The 19,512-nt window shown below is 39.1% G+C and overlaps 1 protein-coding gene across 3 annotated transcripts; it reads left to right on the forward strand.

Annotated features, from left to right (window-relative positions):
• The first annotated feature begins 652 nt into the window (after window positions 1-652).
• On the forward strand, window positions 653-17,971 carry LOC137716159 (protein SPIRRIG). Of its 3 annotated transcripts, XM_068455566.2 has the most exons (19): window positions 653-1,246; window positions 2,379-2,448; window positions 2,826-2,911; window positions 3,546-3,681; window positions 3,762-3,818; window positions 3,943-4,119; window positions 4,562-4,753; window positions 4,892-4,957; window positions 5,233-5,347; window positions 5,477-6,633; window positions 6,905-7,604; window positions 7,687-7,789; window positions 7,999-9,104; window positions 9,268-10,918; window positions 11,031-14,078; window positions 14,445-14,753; window positions 14,958-15,264; window positions 15,578-15,724; window positions 16,210-17,971. In XM_068455566.2, the coding sequence occupies exons 1-19, from the start codon at window positions 1,050-1,052 to the stop codon at window positions 17,383-17,385; spliced, it is 10,800 nt and encodes a 3,599-aa protein (XP_068311667.2). In that variant the 5' UTR covers window positions 653-1,049; the 3' UTR covers window positions 17,386-17,971. The 3 variants fall into 3 exon arrangements, with proteins under 3 accessions (XP_068311667.2, XP_088546725.1, XP_068311668.2); XM_088690599.1 differs by lacking the exon at window positions 2,826-2,911 and having other exon boundaries at window positions 675-1,246; XM_068455567.2 differs by lacking the exons at window positions 653-1,246; window positions 2,379-2,448; window positions 2,826-2,911; window positions 3,546-3,681; window positions 3,762-3,818 and having other exon boundaries at window positions 3,998-4,136.
• The last annotated feature ends 1,541 nt before the right edge of the window (window positions 17,972-19,512 follow it).

The raw sequence follows: 19,512 nt of genomic DNA on the forward strand, positions 1-19,512 counted from the left end.
CAAATTGATTGATTTTATTTGACTTAATTCTCAATTTAAAAGATGAATCGTACGAGAACGAACTGGACCCATCCATGATATATGCCTTTGCCATTAAGGCACAAACAATAGTGTTACATCAATAGTTAAATGCTTCCAACCATCAACAAAAGTATAATCGATCCTCCTTTTCCAAAAGCTCCCATTTGAACCTTTGATTTGCTTTAGCCGGAAGAGAGAGAGGCAGTCACGTCTGGCACGTTCATCTCATTACGCTACGTGGTAGCCTGGGAGACGTGGATCCCATGTTGACGTGGTCGATGATTGCATAGAAAAATTCAGGAGGAGTATCGTCGGATCTTGCAATATAGTTTAAAATTATTGTAATTTTTTTATATTTAAAATTGAATATAAACAGTAATTAATAAAAAATAACCACGTGATGTAAAATGAACAGATATAATTAGGAGATTCCAAAATCCTTACAAAGAAGATCCGATGAGGATTCTCTCTCTAGAAAAACAACATTATATTATTTTTAATTATTTTTTGAATATTGTATTCTAGAGAGAGAAAGTGTTAGAGAGAGAGAGAGAGAGTACGAACAAGGCCGTCCGAGAACAGGCACAGCCAACATTTTATATTTCATTTCAATTTGTCGCTTTTTCGCTTTTTCGCTTTTGTCCTCCAAAGTCCGCGACTCCGCGTTTTTCGCACACAAAATTTAAAAAAGAAAAAATCGGAAAAAAAATTGACCGAAATCCGGAAAAGAAAATCCGTCGCAGAGAAGAAAGAAACGCGCAAGAAACGAGCAGCGAAACGCCGAGGTCCATCGAGCTCGAAACGCCGGATCTTGCTGCTCCAATACGCGACCCGACTCCGAATCCGATCGCTCTCCGTTCGGGCGCATTGGTTTATTAGCTCCGTGGTTGTTTGATTTTTCCGGGAAAAATATATTTTCCTGGAACTTTTTTTGCGGTTTGGGAAAAATTGATTGCGAGGTTTCTGTGGCTGGATCAGATCCTTCTGGAGGAACTTGGATCTGGTGCGGCGGATGAGAGAGGAGGTGTATGTTTCAGGGATCGAAAAGGAAAACGATGAAATGGGGAACATTGCTTAAGGACTTAAGGGAGAAGGTCGGTCTCACTCATTCGCCGTCGTCTTCTTTATCTGCTTCAGCCTCCGCCGCCGCCGCTTCTTCGTCCTCGTCTCTCTCTGCCAATAACAATACTAATTCAGCTCTTCACGGCTCGTATTCTCCTTCAAGGTACTGCATTCCTTTTCTTTTTCTTTTTTTCGCTTGTTTAAATTATTGGGTTTTCGATTCTGGAGGTTAATATTGATAAAGTAGTAAGTTTCAGTGCGGCATTGGGTTTAATTTGTTTAGTAATTTCTTGTTAATTTGGGGTTTAATGGGTTTTAGGTGGGCGGTGGATTGAGTGTTTTGGTAATACTTCAATGGTGTTATGCACTCTAAGGAAGCTTTTAGTTTTTAATTTCTTTTTTTAATGAATGAGCTGTGATGGGGATTTGTTGACTAGCTTTGCAGCTTGGTGTATGATCAAATGCGAGATTGTTAGATTTGGCTCGTCTAGTCTCACCCAGTGGATGGTCTGTTGCCTCTGTCCATACAAATTTTGCGGCAACTGATGGTGTCAAAATGGATATATACGGCTTTTAATTCTATTGTGTTGGAGTGTTTTAGACTTTAGAGTGTAGCATGATGGTTGCATTGCCTTGGTACTGATTTCATTGACATCTCAGTCATGGCACTATGTTGGCAAGTCCCGAGTCATTATAGGTTATATGTGATCAGCTAACGCACCCGTCTTTGAATGTGTTCCTGTTTTAGCATATCCTGGTTTGGGTTAGATTTTAGTCATCAAACCTAGTGGCTTTAGCTCGTTTGTCTTTGATTGAAACCTTTGCATTCCAAACATTGTAATGCCTGAATGGTTTCAGAAAGGAAAATGCAATAGTCTAGGTCTGGCGGATAGAGAGGCTATCCTATTCATGCATGTATAATCTCTCTCTCTCTCTCTCTCTCTCTCTATATATATATATATATTATATTTATGCATGCAAATAGTTTGTACAAAACAATAGAGGTGAAGGATGTTGCTGTTAATTTCTGCTGGCGACTCAAAACGTGTTTGGATTAGCATAAGAAGTAGCAAAAAGTTAATGCAATCTTCTGGTACCAAAGTAAAGAGTTAATGCTATCTCTTTTAGCGGAATCATAACATAAATTTTGTAAGTGTCAACATCTAAATTTATGATTTGCGTTCTCATATAAATCTTCCACAAGGAAGCATGGTATTAGTTGTTTGTAGATTCTATATTTCAATTTGATACTGGAGCATTACAAGATCATTAACATCCAATGCCTGTGAAAGCAGAGACAAACATGAATTGGAATTGGACTTCAAGAGATTTTGGGAAGAGTTCCGGTCATCCAGCTCTGAAAAGGTTGTTTTCATTACTTATTCGATATATCATCTTTTTTAGTATTGTGATGCAGAATAAATAACGAAAAGTCCGGAGTTTCAAATGTATGATAGTCAATCCTCAAATAGGTTTTGAAAAAAATTTCCTCAAATAGTTACATCATGACCTATTTAAAAGCCTTTCCAGAAATCAGATCTGCAATTAACTTTCTAATAAACTGAAATCACCAGTGAATTCCCCAATAACCTCTCTAAATTAGGGTAAAACATTTCAAATCATTAACTTTTATTTTTAGGCAGGATCTTCATCATAGTGTATTTTTCTTTTATACATGTATGCAGTTATTTTTTGTAACTGGAAATCATGGGTTCTAATTTTTTTTTTAAATTATACTGCAGGAGAAAGAAGCAGCCTTGAATTTAACTGTAGATGTCTTTTGTAGATTAGTAAAGCAGCATGCCAATGTAGCTCAATTAGTTACCATGTATGAACGCTTCCCCTTTTCTGGTCTTCTGAATTGATTAGTACATAATTTCTTCGAAAAATGGGAAAAAATGTTGTTTTAATTTTACCTTGTAATATAGATGCAAGTTATGCATAAAATATTTCCTTTAAGAACAATTCATTATTCATTTGACGCTTATGTGTGTACCAAATTGGTTTTGTGGTGCCACTGCAAATCAAAATCGATCAGTTCCCAGCATAACCAGCCAACTTTGTGTTGCTAAAGCTGGGTTGGACAAGTATTGGTTGTTAACTCCACCTTATTTCTTCTGTCACTGGTGTCATTGAAAACATGTTTTTCCTCATATTATTTTTGTTGGATCCAATTACCAAAATCTGTTGTCATGTCGAGTTGGAGACGTTTATTTGATTTTAAATTTGAGTATGTACAGATGCATAATTTTGTTTTAATTTTTAAATTTTTATTTTTTTAACGTTAGAAAATGAATCCTGAAAAATGACTTTCGCTTGGTTTGGAACTTTTTGTATAAGTTAAACTCTGCCACTTCTACAACTGTTGGTTGCAATTTATCTTACCTTGAGTTTGTTGAGCTTATATCCTGGAAAGAGGGAAAAATTCCAGTTTGTTGACTAACAAGTTTTGATGAACACAGGTTAGTTGAAACACATATATTCTCATTTGTCCTGGGAAGGGCATTTGTAACAGATATTGAGAAGCTAAAAATCAGCAGCAGAAAAAGACATTTGGATGTGGAAAAAGTACTGCATTTTTTTTCAGAAGTCACGAAGGTTGGCTTTTATTTTAATGGGTGTCATCATTGTTTTCCTATCTGTTTCCTGAAGTCATAATCTTATTTACTTCTGTGCAGGATGGCATCACTCCTGGTTCAAATTTGTTAACTGCTTTACAAGTTCTAGCTTCTGGGGTAAAATTTTGTTAATTTCACATTTTCACTAGATTAGGATACCTCTTTGGTTGTGACGGACTTGAATGATTTTATCTTCTTCATTCGTACCCTGTTCATGCTTGTATCCTTATGCTGTTTGCAGCCTATTGATAAACAATCACTCCTTGATTCGGGTATATTTTGCTGTCTCATTCATATTCTCAATGCCCTTCTGGATCCTGATGAAGCCAATCAAAAGCAAAAGGCTACTGATCGTGATGAACTATTTTCAACTGAGAAAGATTATGACGGTGATGCTGGTCAAGTCCGTCGGCTTGAGGTAGCTTTTGCTTAATGGTATACAAAACCATAGATGTTTGTTGCACAAAGATGTATGCAAAGATTGATTTGAAAACACAATAGGCTTAATTGCTGTTATGTTGTGTTTGGTAGAAGGAGATGAAGTGTGACATTTTTTTAACATTGCCATGATTTGTGGGTATTCTAACATCTTTATTTTCCTTGTTTGAGGTGTATAGTTGACATATTTGAACTACAGCCAGTAGTGTGTGACATTTTTGTCATTCTGAACTTAGTCTTTGCTTGTACATTATTGCGCTGTTCATTATCACTTGCCCCATTAGGCCAAACCTCTCATTATTACTTTATCAGAAATTTTTTATTTATTTTTGATATTGATTTTCAAGCCTGTTGTAATTGCTATGTGATTGGTTCATGGCACGTTTTAAACTTTCTTTTGGTTTGTAACCTTTAAATTGCAGGTAGAGGGGGGTGTTGTGCATATTATGAAAGCGATGGCAAACCATCCCTTGGCAGCACAAAGTTTGATTGAGGATGATTCTCTTCAATTGCTCTTTCAGATGGTTGCGAATGGCTCTTTGACAGTCTTCTCTCGATATAAGGAGGGCCTGGTTCTGCTGCACAGCATCCAGCTTCACAGACATGCTATGCAGGTAGATACATTGCACGTATTGCCTGCCCTATTTGTAGAGACATAATTGGATAGCAACATTTTCCACAATCATAATATTAAATCAGTTTTAGAACCTGTAATTTGGATTTTTTTTGTGCTAACTTGTGGTTTTTTCCAGATTCTTGGTCTTCTTTTGGTCAATGACAATGGGAGCACAGCACAATATCTTCGTAAACATCATCTGGTATGGTGATATGTTATATGCGTGCACTGTAATGGTTAAATCCTAACTACACTGAATATGCGTGCTCAACTCACCATCATACCTCCCCCGCATACTCTTTAATGTTGTATAAGCATATAGTTTTATCAGGAACATAAGCTAGCCAATGATGACTACACAGGCTGTGCTGACTTTTTTAATATGTATTATTTTCAAATCATGGCTTGATCCATGGGTTTTTTGTTATCGTTTTAAAATTATTCTCACATTATGATTTTCTGTTCCCCCCTGTGCAGATCAAAGTTCTTTTAATGGCCGTCAAAGATTTCAATCCTGATTGTGGTGATCCTACATATACCATGGGCATTGTGGATTTGCTGCTTGAATGTGTGGAATTGTCATATAGACCTGGTAATTGGCTCGTCAGTTTTCCTTCTTTGGTTGAGCTAAACATCTCTTCCTTGTGGTGTATTCTTCTAATATGATTTTCTACAGCTTAAGTATGTGTTGGTTCTGATATGTTACATTTTTGTCATGTAGATGCTGGTGGTGTCAGGCTTAGGGAGGATATACATAATGCCCATGGTTATCAGTTTCTTGTACAGTTTGCTTTAACACTTTCCTCAATGCCAAAAAGTCAGGGGTTCCATTCTGTTCATTTTAAATCTTCAGACCAAAATTCTGCTTCAAGTGGTTCCCATGCACAGGACGTTGTAGACATGCAGGATTCCAGGGGAGAAGGACCCTTAGCTGAACAACTTTCTCCCACACTGTCTAGGTTGCTTGACGTTCTTGTTAATCTAGCTCAAACTGGCCCAACTGAATCGAAAGGTTCCAACTCTTCGCATACCAGGTCCAGTGGCCATAGCAGAAGTTGTACACCATCTTCAGACAGATTGGCTGATGAAGTTTGGGAAAAGGACAATAATAAAGTCAAAGACCTTGAAGCAGTTCAGATGTTGCAGGATATTTTCCTCAAAGCAAATAGCAGGGAGTTGCAAGCAGAAGTTCTGAATAGAATGTTCAAAATATTTTCAAGTCATCTTGAAAATTATAAGTTGTGCCAGCAGTTACGGACTGTTCCACTTTTCATCCTAAATATGGCTGGTTTTTCTCCATCTTCCCAAGAGATACTTCTAAAAATTCTTGAGTATGCTGTGACTGTTGTGAATTGCGTCCCTGAGCAAGAGTTACTGTCACTTTGTTGCTTATTGCAGCAACCAATATCATCAGAGTTAAAGCACACTGTACTTTCTTTTTTCGTAAAACTTCTATCTTTTGACCAGCAGTACAAAAAGGTCCTCCGAGAAGTTGGTGTCCTGGAGGTATTGTTGGATGACCTGAAGCAGCACAAGTTACTTTTGGGTTCAGAACATCAAAGTGGCAATAGTAATCAGTTGGAGAGAAAGTCCAGCTCAAGCAGCTTTAAAAAGCACTTGGACAGCAAGGATGTAATTATTTCATCACCCAGGTTAATGGAATCTGGTTCAGTGAAGCTTCCTATGTTTGAAGTTGACCGTACAATTACTATTGCATGGGATTGTATGGTCTCTTTATTAAAGAAAACCGAAACCAATCAATCATCTTTCCGTGTGGCTAATGGTGTAACTGCTGTTCTCCCATTTCTTGTGTCTGACACACACCGTGCAGGGGTGCTTAGGCTTTTGTCATGTTTGATCATTGAAGATAGTACCCAGGTTTGTTAGCTTTATTAGTCTTGTAACTCTGTAAATTTTTGAATTTCGATGGTTTTGCATTCAATTCTTGTCCCTTTATATTCCTCTTTAATTTTTCATTCATATATTTCTGAAATAAAAATGAGTGACAAATCCAGATCTTTCTTAACATAGAATCCGTGGATGTTTTGGCAGTTATTAGAAGCTTTTGTGCAGACTGCAATAGTATTTGAGTCATCGAGCTTTGCCATTGTTGATTGTCAAAATAACTTTGCTTCTCATTTTTGACCAGGCACATCCTGAAGAATTAGGTGTGATTGTTGAAATTCTAAAAAGTGGAATGGTTACCAGTGTTTTGGGATCTCAATACAGGCTTGAAAATGATGCAAAATGTGACACTATGGGGGCTTTATGGCGCATTCTGGGAGTTAACAACTCAGCTCAGAGGGTTTTTGGTGAAGCCACTGGTTTTTCTCTTCTGCTTACCACACTCCATAGTTTCCAAAGTGACGGAGAGCATTCAGATCAATCTTCTTTAGAGGTTTACATTAAGGTGTTTACGTATTTGTTGCGTCTAGTGACTGCTGGAGTGTGTGATAATGCTGTTAATAGGACAAAATTGCACACAGTTATATCATCCCAAACTTTCTATGATCTTCTGTCTGAGTCAGGCTTGCTTAGTGTGGACTGTGAAAAGCAAGTCATACAATTATTGTTTGAACTAGCTCTTGAAATTGTGCTTCCACCCTTCTTAACATCAGAAAGTGTTACATCCTCGGATGTGCTTGATAATGAGTCATCAAATTTTTCAATAATGACCACATCAGGTTCATTTCATCCTGATAAGGAACGGGTGTTTAACGCTGGTGCTGTCAGAGTTCTTATTCGGTCGTTACTGCTCTTTACTCCAAAGATGCAGCTTGAAGTTCTTAACCTTATTGAAAGGCTTGCTCGTGCTGGTCCCTTCAATCAGGAAAACCTCACCTCTATAGGTGTGAAAAACAATAATTATTTGCTTAAGTATCTAAATTTCTGACCAGTATTCTCACTTTCTACTTTGTCTAATGTATTTAGGTTGCATTGAACTTCTGCTGGAAACCATTCACCCCTTCCTTTTGGGGTCATCTCCATTACTTAAGTATGCTCTGGAGATTGTTGAAGTACTTGGGGCATACAGGTGGGACTTGCATACATCTATTTGAATTTATTTGTTTTCTCTGTTAGGTTCTCATTGTTGTTTCACTTTATTTGTATCTAAATTCTTTTCCTGTGCAATTATGTATGGATTTCTGGGAATTGAGGTGTCTCTCAGCAACTAAGAGTGGTGGTTTGACTTTATTCAATTTGAATAACAAGGTTTTTTTTTTTTTATGTATGTGGTGGCAGGCTATCTGCATCAGAACTTCGAGTGCTTATTAGATATGTGTTGCAAATGAGGTCAATGAAGTCAGGTCGTATACTTGTGCACATGATGGAAAGGTTAATTCTCATGGAGGATTCAGAAAATATTTCCCTTGCGCCATTTGTAGAGATGGACATGAGCAAGATTGGTCATGCTTCCATTCAGGTTTCTCTGGGAGAAAGATCATGGCCTCCAGCAGCTGGTTATTCATTTGTCTGTTGGTTTCAGTTTCAAAATCTCTTGAAGTTGCAAGCAAAAGAAACAGAGTCCAAAGCTGGTCCTTCTAAGAAGTGGAGCAGTTCTGCCGGGAAACATCATGAAAGGCATATTCTCCGGATATTTTCTGTTGGTGCAGCAAATAATGAAAATGCATTCTATGCAGAATTATATCTTGACGAGGATGGTGTTCTTACCCTTGCAACTAGCAATTCTTGCTCCTTATCGTTTTCAGGATTGGAACTTGAGGAAGGCAGGTGGCATCACCTTGCAGTTGTACATAGCAAGCCAAATGCTCTTGCTGGATTGTTCCAAGCCAGTGTTGCTTATGTGTATCTTGATGGAAAGCTTAGACACACAGGGAAACTAGGATATTCTCCATCTCCGATTGGAAAACCTTTGCAGGTAACCGTTGGGACTCCAGTTACTTGTGCAAGAGTTAGTGACTTGACCTGGAAGGTCCGTTCTTGCTACCTTTTTGAGGAGGTGCTCACCTCAGGTTGTATTTGTTTCATGTACATTCTTGGTAGAGGATATAGAGGGCTCTTCCAGGACACAGATCTTCTTCGTTTTGTCCCTAACCAGGCATGTGGTGGCGGTAGCATGGCTATCTTAGATACATTAGATGCTGACTTGACCTTGGCTTCTAGTACACAGAAGCTTGACATATCTAATAAGCAAGGAGACTCCAAGGCAGATGGCAGTGGAATTGTTTGGGATTTGGAGAGACTAGGTTCTCTCTCTTTACAGCTCTCTGGGAAGAAGCTTATATTTGCATTTGATGGAACCTGTGCAGAAGCTATTCGAGCATCAGGGGAGGTCTCCATGCTCAATCTAGTTGATCCATTGTCAGCGGCTGCTTCTCCTATTGGGGGTATGTTTAAGACAAAGGTTCACATATTGCATCCAAATTTTGACATTTATATGATATATACAATTATATGTATATATATGCATGCATGTATGTGAAAAACTGGTGGATCTAGATTTTTGAATTCTTCTCTATTTCCTTTGTTCTCATTTTTAGTTTTGTGCAGGTATACCACGATTTGGGCGTCTTCATGGGGATATTTACGTATGTAGGCAATGTGTAATTGGTGATACTGTCTGCCCGGTCGGTGGGATGACTGTTATCCTGGCTTTAGTTGAGGCTGCTGAGACTAGGGACATGCTACACATGGCCCTTACCTTACTGGCCTCTGCTCTTCATCAGAATCCTCAGAATGTGAGAGACATGCCGAAATGCCGGGGATACCATTTGCTGGCTGTCTTTTTGCGTCGTCGAATGTCATTGTTCGACATGCAATGTCTTGAGATATTTTTCCAGATTGCTGCCTGTGAAGCTTCATTTTCAGAACCAAGGAAGTTGAAATATAATCGAACTAATTTGTCACCAGCTACAACTATGCAAGAAACCAGTTTTGAGGAACTTAACTTGTCAAGGTTTCGTGATGAATTTTCTTCAGTCGGATCTCAAGGAGACATGGATGATTTTTCTGCCCAAAAAGATTCATTTAGTCATATTTCAGAGCTTGAAAGTGCTGATATTCCGGCTGAAACCTCAAATTGCATTGTCTTGTCAAATGAAGACATGGTTGAACATGTCTTGTTGGATTGGACATTGTGGGTAACTGCTCCAGTTGCAATTCAAATTGCACTTCTTGGTTTTCTAGAGCATCTAGTGTCCATGCACTGGTACAGAAACCATAACCTTACTGTTCTGCGCCGAATAAACCTTGTTCAACATTTGTTAGTTACGCTTCAGAGGGGTGATGTTGAAGTTCCCGTTTTGGAGAAATTGGTTGTATTGCTTGGTGTCATTTTGGAAGATGGGTTTCTCTCTTCTGAACTGGAACATGTGGTTAGGTTTGTGATTATGACATTTGATCCACCTGACTTGACACTCCGACATCCAATAATGCGTGAGGCCATGGGAAAGCATGTAATCGTGAGAAACATGCTGCTGGAGATGCTTATTGATCTACAAGTAACCATTAAATCCGAAGAGGTGCTTGAGCAGTGGCATAAGATTGTGTCTTCTAAATTGATTACATATTTTCTAGATGAATCTGTTCACCCAACAAGTATGAGATGGATCATGACTCTTCTTGGAGTTTGTCTTACTTCATCCCCTACATTTGCACTAAAATTTCGCACCAGTGGAGGTTATCAAGGCTTGACCCGGGTGCTTCCAAGCTTCTATGATTCCCCAGACATATATTACATTTTGTTCTGTCTGATATTTGGAAAGTCTGCTTATCCTAGATTGCCGGAAGTTCGTATGCTAGACTTTCATGCGCTTATGCCAAATGATGGAAGTTTTGTGGAACTGAAATTCGTAGAATTGTTGGAAGCTGTTATTGCCATGGCAAAATCTACATTTGATAGGCTGAGCGTTCAGTCAGTGCTTGCTTACCAATCTGGTAATCTTTCCCAGGTTGGTGCTGGCCTTGTGGCAGAACTTGTGAATGGAAATGCAGATATGGCTGGGGAGCTGCAAGGTGAAGCATTGATGCATAAAACATATGCGGCACGCTTAATGGGTGGGGAGGCATCGGCCCCTTTTGCTGCTACTTCGGTCTTGAGATTTATGGTTGATTTGGCAAAAATGTGTTCCCCTTTCACTGGTGTCTGCAAAAGAGCAGAGTTTCTTGAAAGCTGCATTGACCTATATTTTTCTTGTGTCAGGTTTGTCATGGGACAGTATTTCTGACGTTGGTACTATTTACTTGATCTAAATTTTACTGGTTTTATTTTGGAACTTTTCTTTTTACTCAACTCACTATCTGGTTTCTTACAGAGCGGCCCATGCTGTGAAGATGGCAAAGGAGCTATCTGTAAAGGCAGAAGAGAAGAGCTTGAATGATTGTGACGATTCCTGTAGTTCCCAGAACACATTTTCTAGCCTACCTCATGAACAGGATCAGTCTGCCAAAACCTCCATTAGTGTTGGAAGCTTCCCTCCTGGTCAGGTGAGTTCAAGTTCTGAAGACACGGCTGTTCCCCCAAATTCGGGGACTGATGATAAAGCAGAGGCCAAGGCTACTACAGCCCAGCAGGAATTACACAAATCAGTGCAAGACGATGTACAAGCTGTTCAGAGCTTAGAGAGTGTTAATGTTGACCAGGTTTCTGCCACCTCCAGCACAAATGATTATAATTTCCATAAGAAGGTCACCCTGGAGCCCATTAAACCAGTGGATTCTCAAAGTTCCACATCGTTTACCATGCTTGATTCTCCCAATTTATCAGAGAAGTCTAATTCTAGACTCCCACTTACACTCTCTCCTTCTCCTGTTTTAGCATTGACATCTTGGCTGGGAAGTACAGGCTATAATGAATCCAAATCTCCCTCAGTTGCCACTCCTTCCATTGATTCTTCTGTGACTACAACTGAATTTGATCCATCCTCAGACCTGAAGTCTCCTGAGCCTTCTACTGCAAGTACCTTTTTTTCAGCTAGTCCAAAGCTACTTCTTGAAATGGATGAATGTGGCTATGGAGGTGGTCCTTGTTCTGCTGGAGCCACTGCTGTTTTAGATTTTATTGCAGAAGTTCTGTCTGAGTTTGTGACTGAGCAAATTAAAGTATCACAAATTATAGAGGGAATCTTAGAAAGTGTTCCATTATATGTTGATGCAGATTCCATGTTGGTATTCCAGGGATTGTGCCTTAGTAGACTGATGAACTTTCTGGAAAGGCGTCTCTTGCGCGATGATGAAGAAAATGAGAAAAAGCTAGATAAATATCGTTGGTCCTCAAATTTAGATTCATTATGCTGGATGATAGTGGATCGTGCATATATGGGCGCTTTTCCTCAACCCTCTGGAATACTAAAGACACTCGAGTTCTTATTATCTATGCTACAATTGGCAAATAAAGATGGTCAAATTGAAGAAGCTACTCCTAGTGGGAAGAGCCTATTATCTATTGGAAGAGGGAGCAGACAACTTGATGCTTATATACATTCAATTCTTAAAAATACAAATCGTATCATACTGTATTGTTTTCTGCCATCATTCTTGTCTTCAGTAGGAGAAGATGATCTGCTTTTGTGCTTAGGTTTGCTAGTTGAATCAAAGAAGAGAGTTTCCTCCAACTCTTCACTTGATAATTCAGGAATTGATATCTGCACAGTCTTACAGTTATTAGTTGCTCACAGGCAAATTATATTCTGTCCCAGCAATATGGATACAGATATAAATTGTTGTCTTTGTGTCAATTTAATCTCTCTCCTCCGTGACCAACGACAGAATGTGCAGAACTTGGCTGTTGATATTGTCAAGTATCTCCTGGTGCATCGTCGGGTGGCTCTAGAAGATCTGCTGGTCTCAAAGCCAAACCAAGGACAGCAACTGGATGTGCTTCATGGGGGATTTGACAAGTTATTGACTGAAAATTTATCTGCTTTCTTTGAATGGCTTCAAAGTTCTGAAGTGATGGTGAATAAACTACTAGAGCAGTGTGCTTCCATTATGTGGGTACAGTATATTACTGGATCAGCAAAATTCCCAGGAGTGAGAATTAAAGCTATGGAGGGTCGTCGCAAGAGAGAAATGGGGAGAAAATCAAGGGATACATCAAAGTTAGATCTAAAGCACTGGGAGCAGGTGAATGAACGGAGATATGCACTAGAATTGGTGCGCGATGCAATGTCCACTGAGCTAAGAGTTGTGCGTCAAGACAAGTATGGATGGGTTCTTCATGCTGAGAGCAAGTGGCAAACCCATCTTCAACAACTTGTCCATGAGCGGGGAATATTCCCAATGCGAAAATCCTCTGTTAAACAGGATCCTGATTGGCAGCTTTGTCCAATTGAAGGTCCATACAGGATGCGCAAAAAACTTGAGCGCTGCAGATTGAAACTTGATACCATCCAAAATGTTCTTGATGGACAATTTGAAGTAGGGAAAGCAGAGCTGTCCAAAGAGAAAAATGAGAATGATCTGAATGCTTCTGATAACGATTCTGAACCATTCTTTCAACTTTTGACTGATAGTGCCAAACAGAATGGCCTTGATGGTGAGCTGTATGATGGATCATTTTTTAAAAAACCAGATAATGCCAAAGATGTTGCTTCTGTTAGGACTGAATGGAATGATGATAGAGCTAGTAGTCTCAATGAAGCAAGTTTGCACTCTGCACTCGAGTTTGGTGGCAAATCTAGTTCAGCATCTATCCCCATAGATGACAGTGTACAAGAAAGATCTGATCTAGGGTCTCCATGGCAATCTTCTTCTGCAAGAATTGATGACATCAAAGTCACAGATGATAAATCAGATAAGGAACTTCATGATAATGGTGAATACCTGATCAGACCTTATCTGGAACCTTTTGAAAAGATACGATTTCGGTACAATTGTGAACGAGTTATGGGTCTGGACAAGCATGATGGTATATTTTTAATCGGCGAGCTTTCTCTGTATGTGATTGAAAATTTCTATATCGATGACTCTGGGTGTATTTGTGAAAAGGAATGCGAAGATGAACTCTCTATCATTGATCAGGCTCTTGGTGTAAAGAAGGATGTTAATTTGGATTTCCAATCAAAGTCAACTTCATCGTGGGGAGCAACAGAAAAGTCAGGAGTTGGGGGAAGAGCGTGGGCCTATAATGGTGGTGCATGGGGAAAGGAGAAAGTCTGTACTAGTGGTAGTCTACCTCACCCTTGGAACATGTGGAAACTTAACAGTGTTCATGAGCTTTTGAAGCGTGATTACCAGCTGCGTCCTGTTGCTGTTGAAATTTTTAGCATGGATGGATGTAATGATCTCCTGGTGTTCCACAAAAAAGAAAGGGAAGAAGTTTTCAGAAATCTAGTAGCCATGAATCTTCCTAGAAATAGCATGTAAGCAATCAATTCCCAATTTCCTCAATTTTTTTTTTCCAGTAGTCCTTTTTGCGTTATAATTGTTGTATTTATATATTTATGCGTGATTTTTTTGGACTGCCAGAGTGTATGTGTGTGTGTGTGTGTGTCAGTGTGTCAGAGTGTGTGTGTGTGTGTTTCCGTGTTTGTGTGCCTTTGTTAGGGACTCAGGATGTTGAAACTATGCAAGTGTATATCGTGGAACATAGCATCTAAGATATGAACTGCAGATTTACCTATATTATTGTTTTACTTGTGTATTGATGGTTTCCTGCCTAATATCTTTTGCATCACCTTTCCGATTTTTGCTAGTAATTATTTAATTCATAATTGTATTCATATTAGGTTGGACACAACCATATCAGGATCAGCAAAACAAGAAGTCAATGAGGGTAGCCGACTATTTAAGTCAATGGCCAAGTCCTTTTCAAAGAGATGGCAAAATGGAGAAATAAGCAATTTCCAGTACCTCATGCATCTCAACACGTTGGCAGGACGGGGGTACAGTGATCTTACCCAATATCCAGTTTTTCCATGGGTTCTTGCAGATTACGAGAGTGAAAACCTGGACTTGTTAGATCCAAAAACATTTCGTGGACTTGACAAGCCGATGGGTTGTCAAATGTTAGAGGGCGAAGAAGAATTCAGGAAAAGGTAATATGAATTCCATTGTTTTATTCTTATTTCACTTTTAAGTTGTGTCTTTGATTGAAGTTTTTCCTGTTTCAGTTCTATATAGTTGTTTTAACCACATGAAGCACTTTCTCTATCATGGTTTTCTATATGCAGAAATGCATTTTTGGATGTATGTTATCAGTACTGTTTCTTTATTCATCTTATCTTTCATTCTCTACTCAGGTACGAGAGCTGGGATGATCCGGAGGTCCCAAAATTCCATTATGGTTCTCATTATTCCAGTGCTGGGATTGTCCTCTTCTATCTTCTACGCCTACCACCTTTCAGTGCAGAGAATCAAAAGCTACAAGGAGGGCAATTTGACCATGCTGATCGTCTTTTTAATAGTATTAGAGATACTTGGTTCAGTGCAGCTGGAAAGGGCAACACATCAGATGTGAAGGAGTTGATTCCCGAATTTTTCTACATGCCAGAATTCCTGGAAAATCGTTGCAATCTTGATTTGGGTGAGAAACAATCAGGAGAGAAGGTGAAACATCTTAATCCCTTTCCTAAGAAAAAAAAAAAAATTATTTGACGTTCAAGCCATTAACCATTCTTGAGGGCCCAAAGTGCATATACCATTCTCGTAGACGTGTACAGCTTTTAATTTTGCTTTCTAATAAAAGAAATTAGATATGCAAACAAAGGTTTTCTTCTGTTGTAATAGTTTAGGTAGAGGAAATGCGTTCTGTGCTCTGGGCCAATGCTATTTGAATCTTCTTTATCTTTTTATTTTATTTATTTTATTTTTTCCTACTATTTGAGAACTGAAACATTCTCTCTTTAATTTCTATCATTAGGTTGGTGATGTTGGCTTACCTCCATGGGCTAAAGGCAGTGCTAGAGAATTCATCAGGAAGCACAGGGAGGCCCTGGAATCTGATTACGTTTCAAAAAATTTGCATCATTGGATAGATCTCATTTTTGGATATAAACAGAGAGGAAAGGTTCGTATTGAGATTCATTTTTGGCACACTGCAACTCATTCATAAGCTTTTAATAGGCCTCATAAAGTTGTGCACCTGGAAGTTCTTCAATGAAATTTGTGGCATCATTTTAGTTTCATCTTTCAGCTCAATATTTACTCATCTAGAGACACATTGCCCACGCATATGTGATTGCATGAGATATACCCAAACCTAACTTGAACTGGTGAATAGTGAAGTCATCTTTGCGTGTGCTTATTTTTGCAACAAAACAGATGTTACATGCTCAATTTTTCTTGGTAACGTACTACATGCTCAATTTAATAAAGAAATTGTTGGTTGAAATTTTGCTGAGATATAATACTACCCGACTATTTTTTATTCTAGATCTCATTGTGCCAAACACTTGTGTTAATTGCACTTACTTCTGGTCCTGACTTTGTGTTCTACTTTACTCTTTCCATTTTGATCTGCTTTTCATTATAAATTTCCTTGAAAATTGACAGGCAGCTGAGGAAGCTGTGAATGTTTTCTATCACTACACGTACGAGGGGAGTGTAGACATAGACTCAGTGACAGATCCTGCAATGAAAGCCTCAATTCTAGCACAAATTAATCATTTTGGGCAGACACCCAAACAGTTATTTCTCAAACCCCATGTGGAAAGGCAGGTCAACAGAAGGGTTCCTCATCCACTCAAGTACTCAAACCATCTTGTTCAGCATGAGATACGCAAGACATCGTCTTCTATAACTCAGATTGTTACTGTCAACGAGAAAATCCTAGTGGCAGGAACAAATTGTTTGCTTAAGCCAAGAACGTATACCAAGTATGTTGCATGGGGTTTTCCAGATCGTAGCTTAAGATTTATGAACTATGATCAAGATCGACTCCTATCCACACACGAGAATCTTCATGGGGGCAACCAGATTCAGTGTACTGGCGTTAGCCATGATGGTCAGATTCTGGTCACTGGGGCTGATGATGGCTTAGTTTCTGTTTGGAGAATCAGTAATTACAGTCCTCGTGTTTTGAGACGCTTGCAGTTGGAGAAGGCACTTTGTGCCCACACATCCAAAATTACATGTCTTCATGTAAGCCAGCCTTACATGCTGATTGTGAGTGGATCAGATGACTGCACTGTTGTTGTATGGGATCTCAGCTCCTTGGTTTTTGTTAGGCAGCTCTCTGAGTTTCCAGCGCCAATTTCTGCAATTTATGTGAATGACTTGACAGGGGAAATTGTGACGGCAGCTGGAATTTTACTTGCAGTTTGGAGCGTTAATGGGGACTGTCTTGCAATGGTTAACACGTCTCAACTGCCTTCTGATTCAATTCTTTCTGTGACAAGTAGTTCATTTTCTGATTGGCTGGATACAAACTGGTTTGTAACCGGTCATCAGAGTGGGGCTGTTAAGGTTTGGCAAATGGTTCACCACACCAACCTCGAGAGTTCCCAACAGAAGTCAACGAGCAATGGATTGGGGGGTTTAAATCTCAATGATAAAGCACCAGAGTACAGGTTGGTCCTTCACAAGGTGCTCAAGTTTCATAAGCATCCCGTTACTGCCCTTCTCCTTACAAATGACCTCAAGCAGTTACTAAGCGGGGATTCTGGCGGGCATTTGCTGTCATGGACAGTGCCAGATGAGAGCTTGAGAGCTTCAATGAATCAGGGGTGATGATCCTAAAGTTTTGATTCAGGTATAATAACTTCAGCAAATGGGGGTAGCTTTTGGTTCTAAGACCCGGACCCTCATCATGAAAAGAATGGACGTGGTGCTAGTACTACATGGTAAAAGCAGGGACAATTCCAACAGCAGGACTGGCCTGGACCGGAACAAGGCAAAACTATACAGGATTGACAGGAAAGATGAATCCACTCATAAACCAATTGTTAAATGTGGAAACCCACGCAAGCGTGCTGCCCACCAGGATCTTTGCTAACCTGGGTTGAGCATCTGATTGGGAAGGCGATACTCAATGCTTTTGGGATGGATAGGAGGATGCTCTCCATTTCGGACGAGGAGCATCCAAGTCTTACAGTTTTTTTTGTTTGTTATTTTTTATGTAAATAGTTGGACTAACAGTGTGATGGAAGTTGTATAGCAGAGTAGTGTGCCAGGAATGGGGACGTTTGGGTGAAAAAATGATGGTTCCAGTGTGAATGTGGAACGCTTAATTTGGTCAATTGTGGGCATTTTTTGGCTACGATTCTTTTTGAAATAGTGCATTTGGGCACTTATTATTGCCCATTTCATTTTGTAAGACTCTCTCTCTCTCTCTCTCTCTCTCTCTCTCTAACAAAGGGTTGTGTATGTTTTCTTACACACAATCGGGTAGTTGAATTACTCTAATTCATAACTTGGTCGATTATTCATAACTTCTCGAGCATTTACTAAAACTCGTATTAGAATTATTTTGGTTCTTTACTTCGTTGTGTTTAGTGTTGAATAATAAATCAAAAGCTTGACAGTACTTTTCTCGTTTTAAGTAAACATATCATTTTATGGAATCATAACAACAAAACAAAATATAAGCAGTTTACATCTTTGGAAACAAAATTTAAGCTGATATTGGTTAGGTCAAGTTGTCCAATAGTATAGTGTTTGAGTTCGAATCTCCATCCCCCGTCTATTAGCTTACGATATAAAAATGCATGATCCCGCGCAGCGCTCACGTACTCTGCTAATGTAATGGCTACTCCAGCCCGACACTACCGCTCCTCCACTTCCTCCGCCGTGCACTGCACCCAATGTCGAAGAAAACTCTGCCAAACCCGTCTCTCCACTTCTCTAAACACCCTCAAAACGCCATTAAATCCCCTTCCCTGGAGGAGGTTTGCGACAGAGGAAGACTCGGAAGCTTTTCACTCACTGGGCACTTTGCTCACACATCCAAATGGATTCGATTCTGATTTGCAGCTTGCAATGATGGTAGAAAGCATTTTAGCGGCTTTTGGTGCGTTGACATGCGTTTCTTTGGACAGAGTTCGAAAGGGTCAATTCTTTGATGGTTCTATTATATACGATTGAGTTACGAAAACTTCTGAATAAGTATCTTACATTTGAACTAAATTATTTATGATTATAGAATCTCTTTTTAGTTGTTCAAGAATACTTAGGAGATTCTCTTGAATAAATATGAGCTTTTGGCAGCAACATACTATGGGGTGATGGTCCTACTCATGAGGTCAAATCAATACGTTCTAAGAAGAAATATTTGAATATTCAATCTGGTGTTACAAAATGCAGTTGTTAACCTTTATTGTGAGCGTGGATCCGTGAAATATGCAAAGCGGATGTTCGAATTGATTGACTCGAAGGATATTGTGTCTTGGACGAGCATGATCTCTTGTTGTGTTCACAATGGGTTTGCAAACTAGGTTCTTGAACTATGCCACTTTATGAAAGAAACAAATGTTGAGCCTGATGCCATAGCACTCTTTAGTATACTATCGGTTGTATAAAGCCTCCAGTACGATATATTTGTATCTGTTATCATGTGACAAGTTGCATAATAAAAAAGAGAGAGAGATGAGAAACCAATTTCCTAACTAACCCGATTGGCTGTGGCTAAATGATGGCATATATCTTGTGCAGTCAAATAAATGTAATGTTAGCATACCTAGAGAAATGAAAAGGTTAGTAAATATGCTGCAGGTTAACAGGGAAATATATGGGACCGCCCTACCCTATGGCGGATTTGGATCTTATTTGGATTCAAATTATAAAGATTCTAAGGATCCTCACATCTTAATCATTTATCGTGCATTGTGTAATAAAAAATTATTTAACTTTTTTTTAATT

Source organism: Pyrus communis, chromosome 3 (genome assembly GCF_041283825.1).
Source record: "Pyrus communis isolate YQ-2024b chromosome 3, ASM4128382v1, whole genome shotgun sequence".
NCBI lineage: Eukaryota > Viridiplantae > Streptophyta > Magnoliopsida > Rosales > Rosaceae > Pyrus > Pyrus communis.

What these genes read in the sequence shown, in the direction of transcription:
- LOC137716159 (XM_068455566.2), top strand. Translation starts at nt 1,050, where the DNA reads ATGTTTCAGGGATCGAAAAGGAAAACGATGAAATGGGGAACATTGCTT. An exon ending in GTAGCTCAATTAGTTACCAT is followed by an intron (nt 2,912 to 3,545) that starts GTATGAACGCTT and finishes TGATGAACACAG; the next exon opens with GTTAGTTGAAACACATATAT. An exon ending in TTTTTTCAGAAGTCACGAAG is followed by an intron (nt 3,682 to 3,761) that starts GTTGGCTTTTAT and finishes ACTTCTGTGCAG; the next exon opens with GATGGCATCACTCCTGGTTC.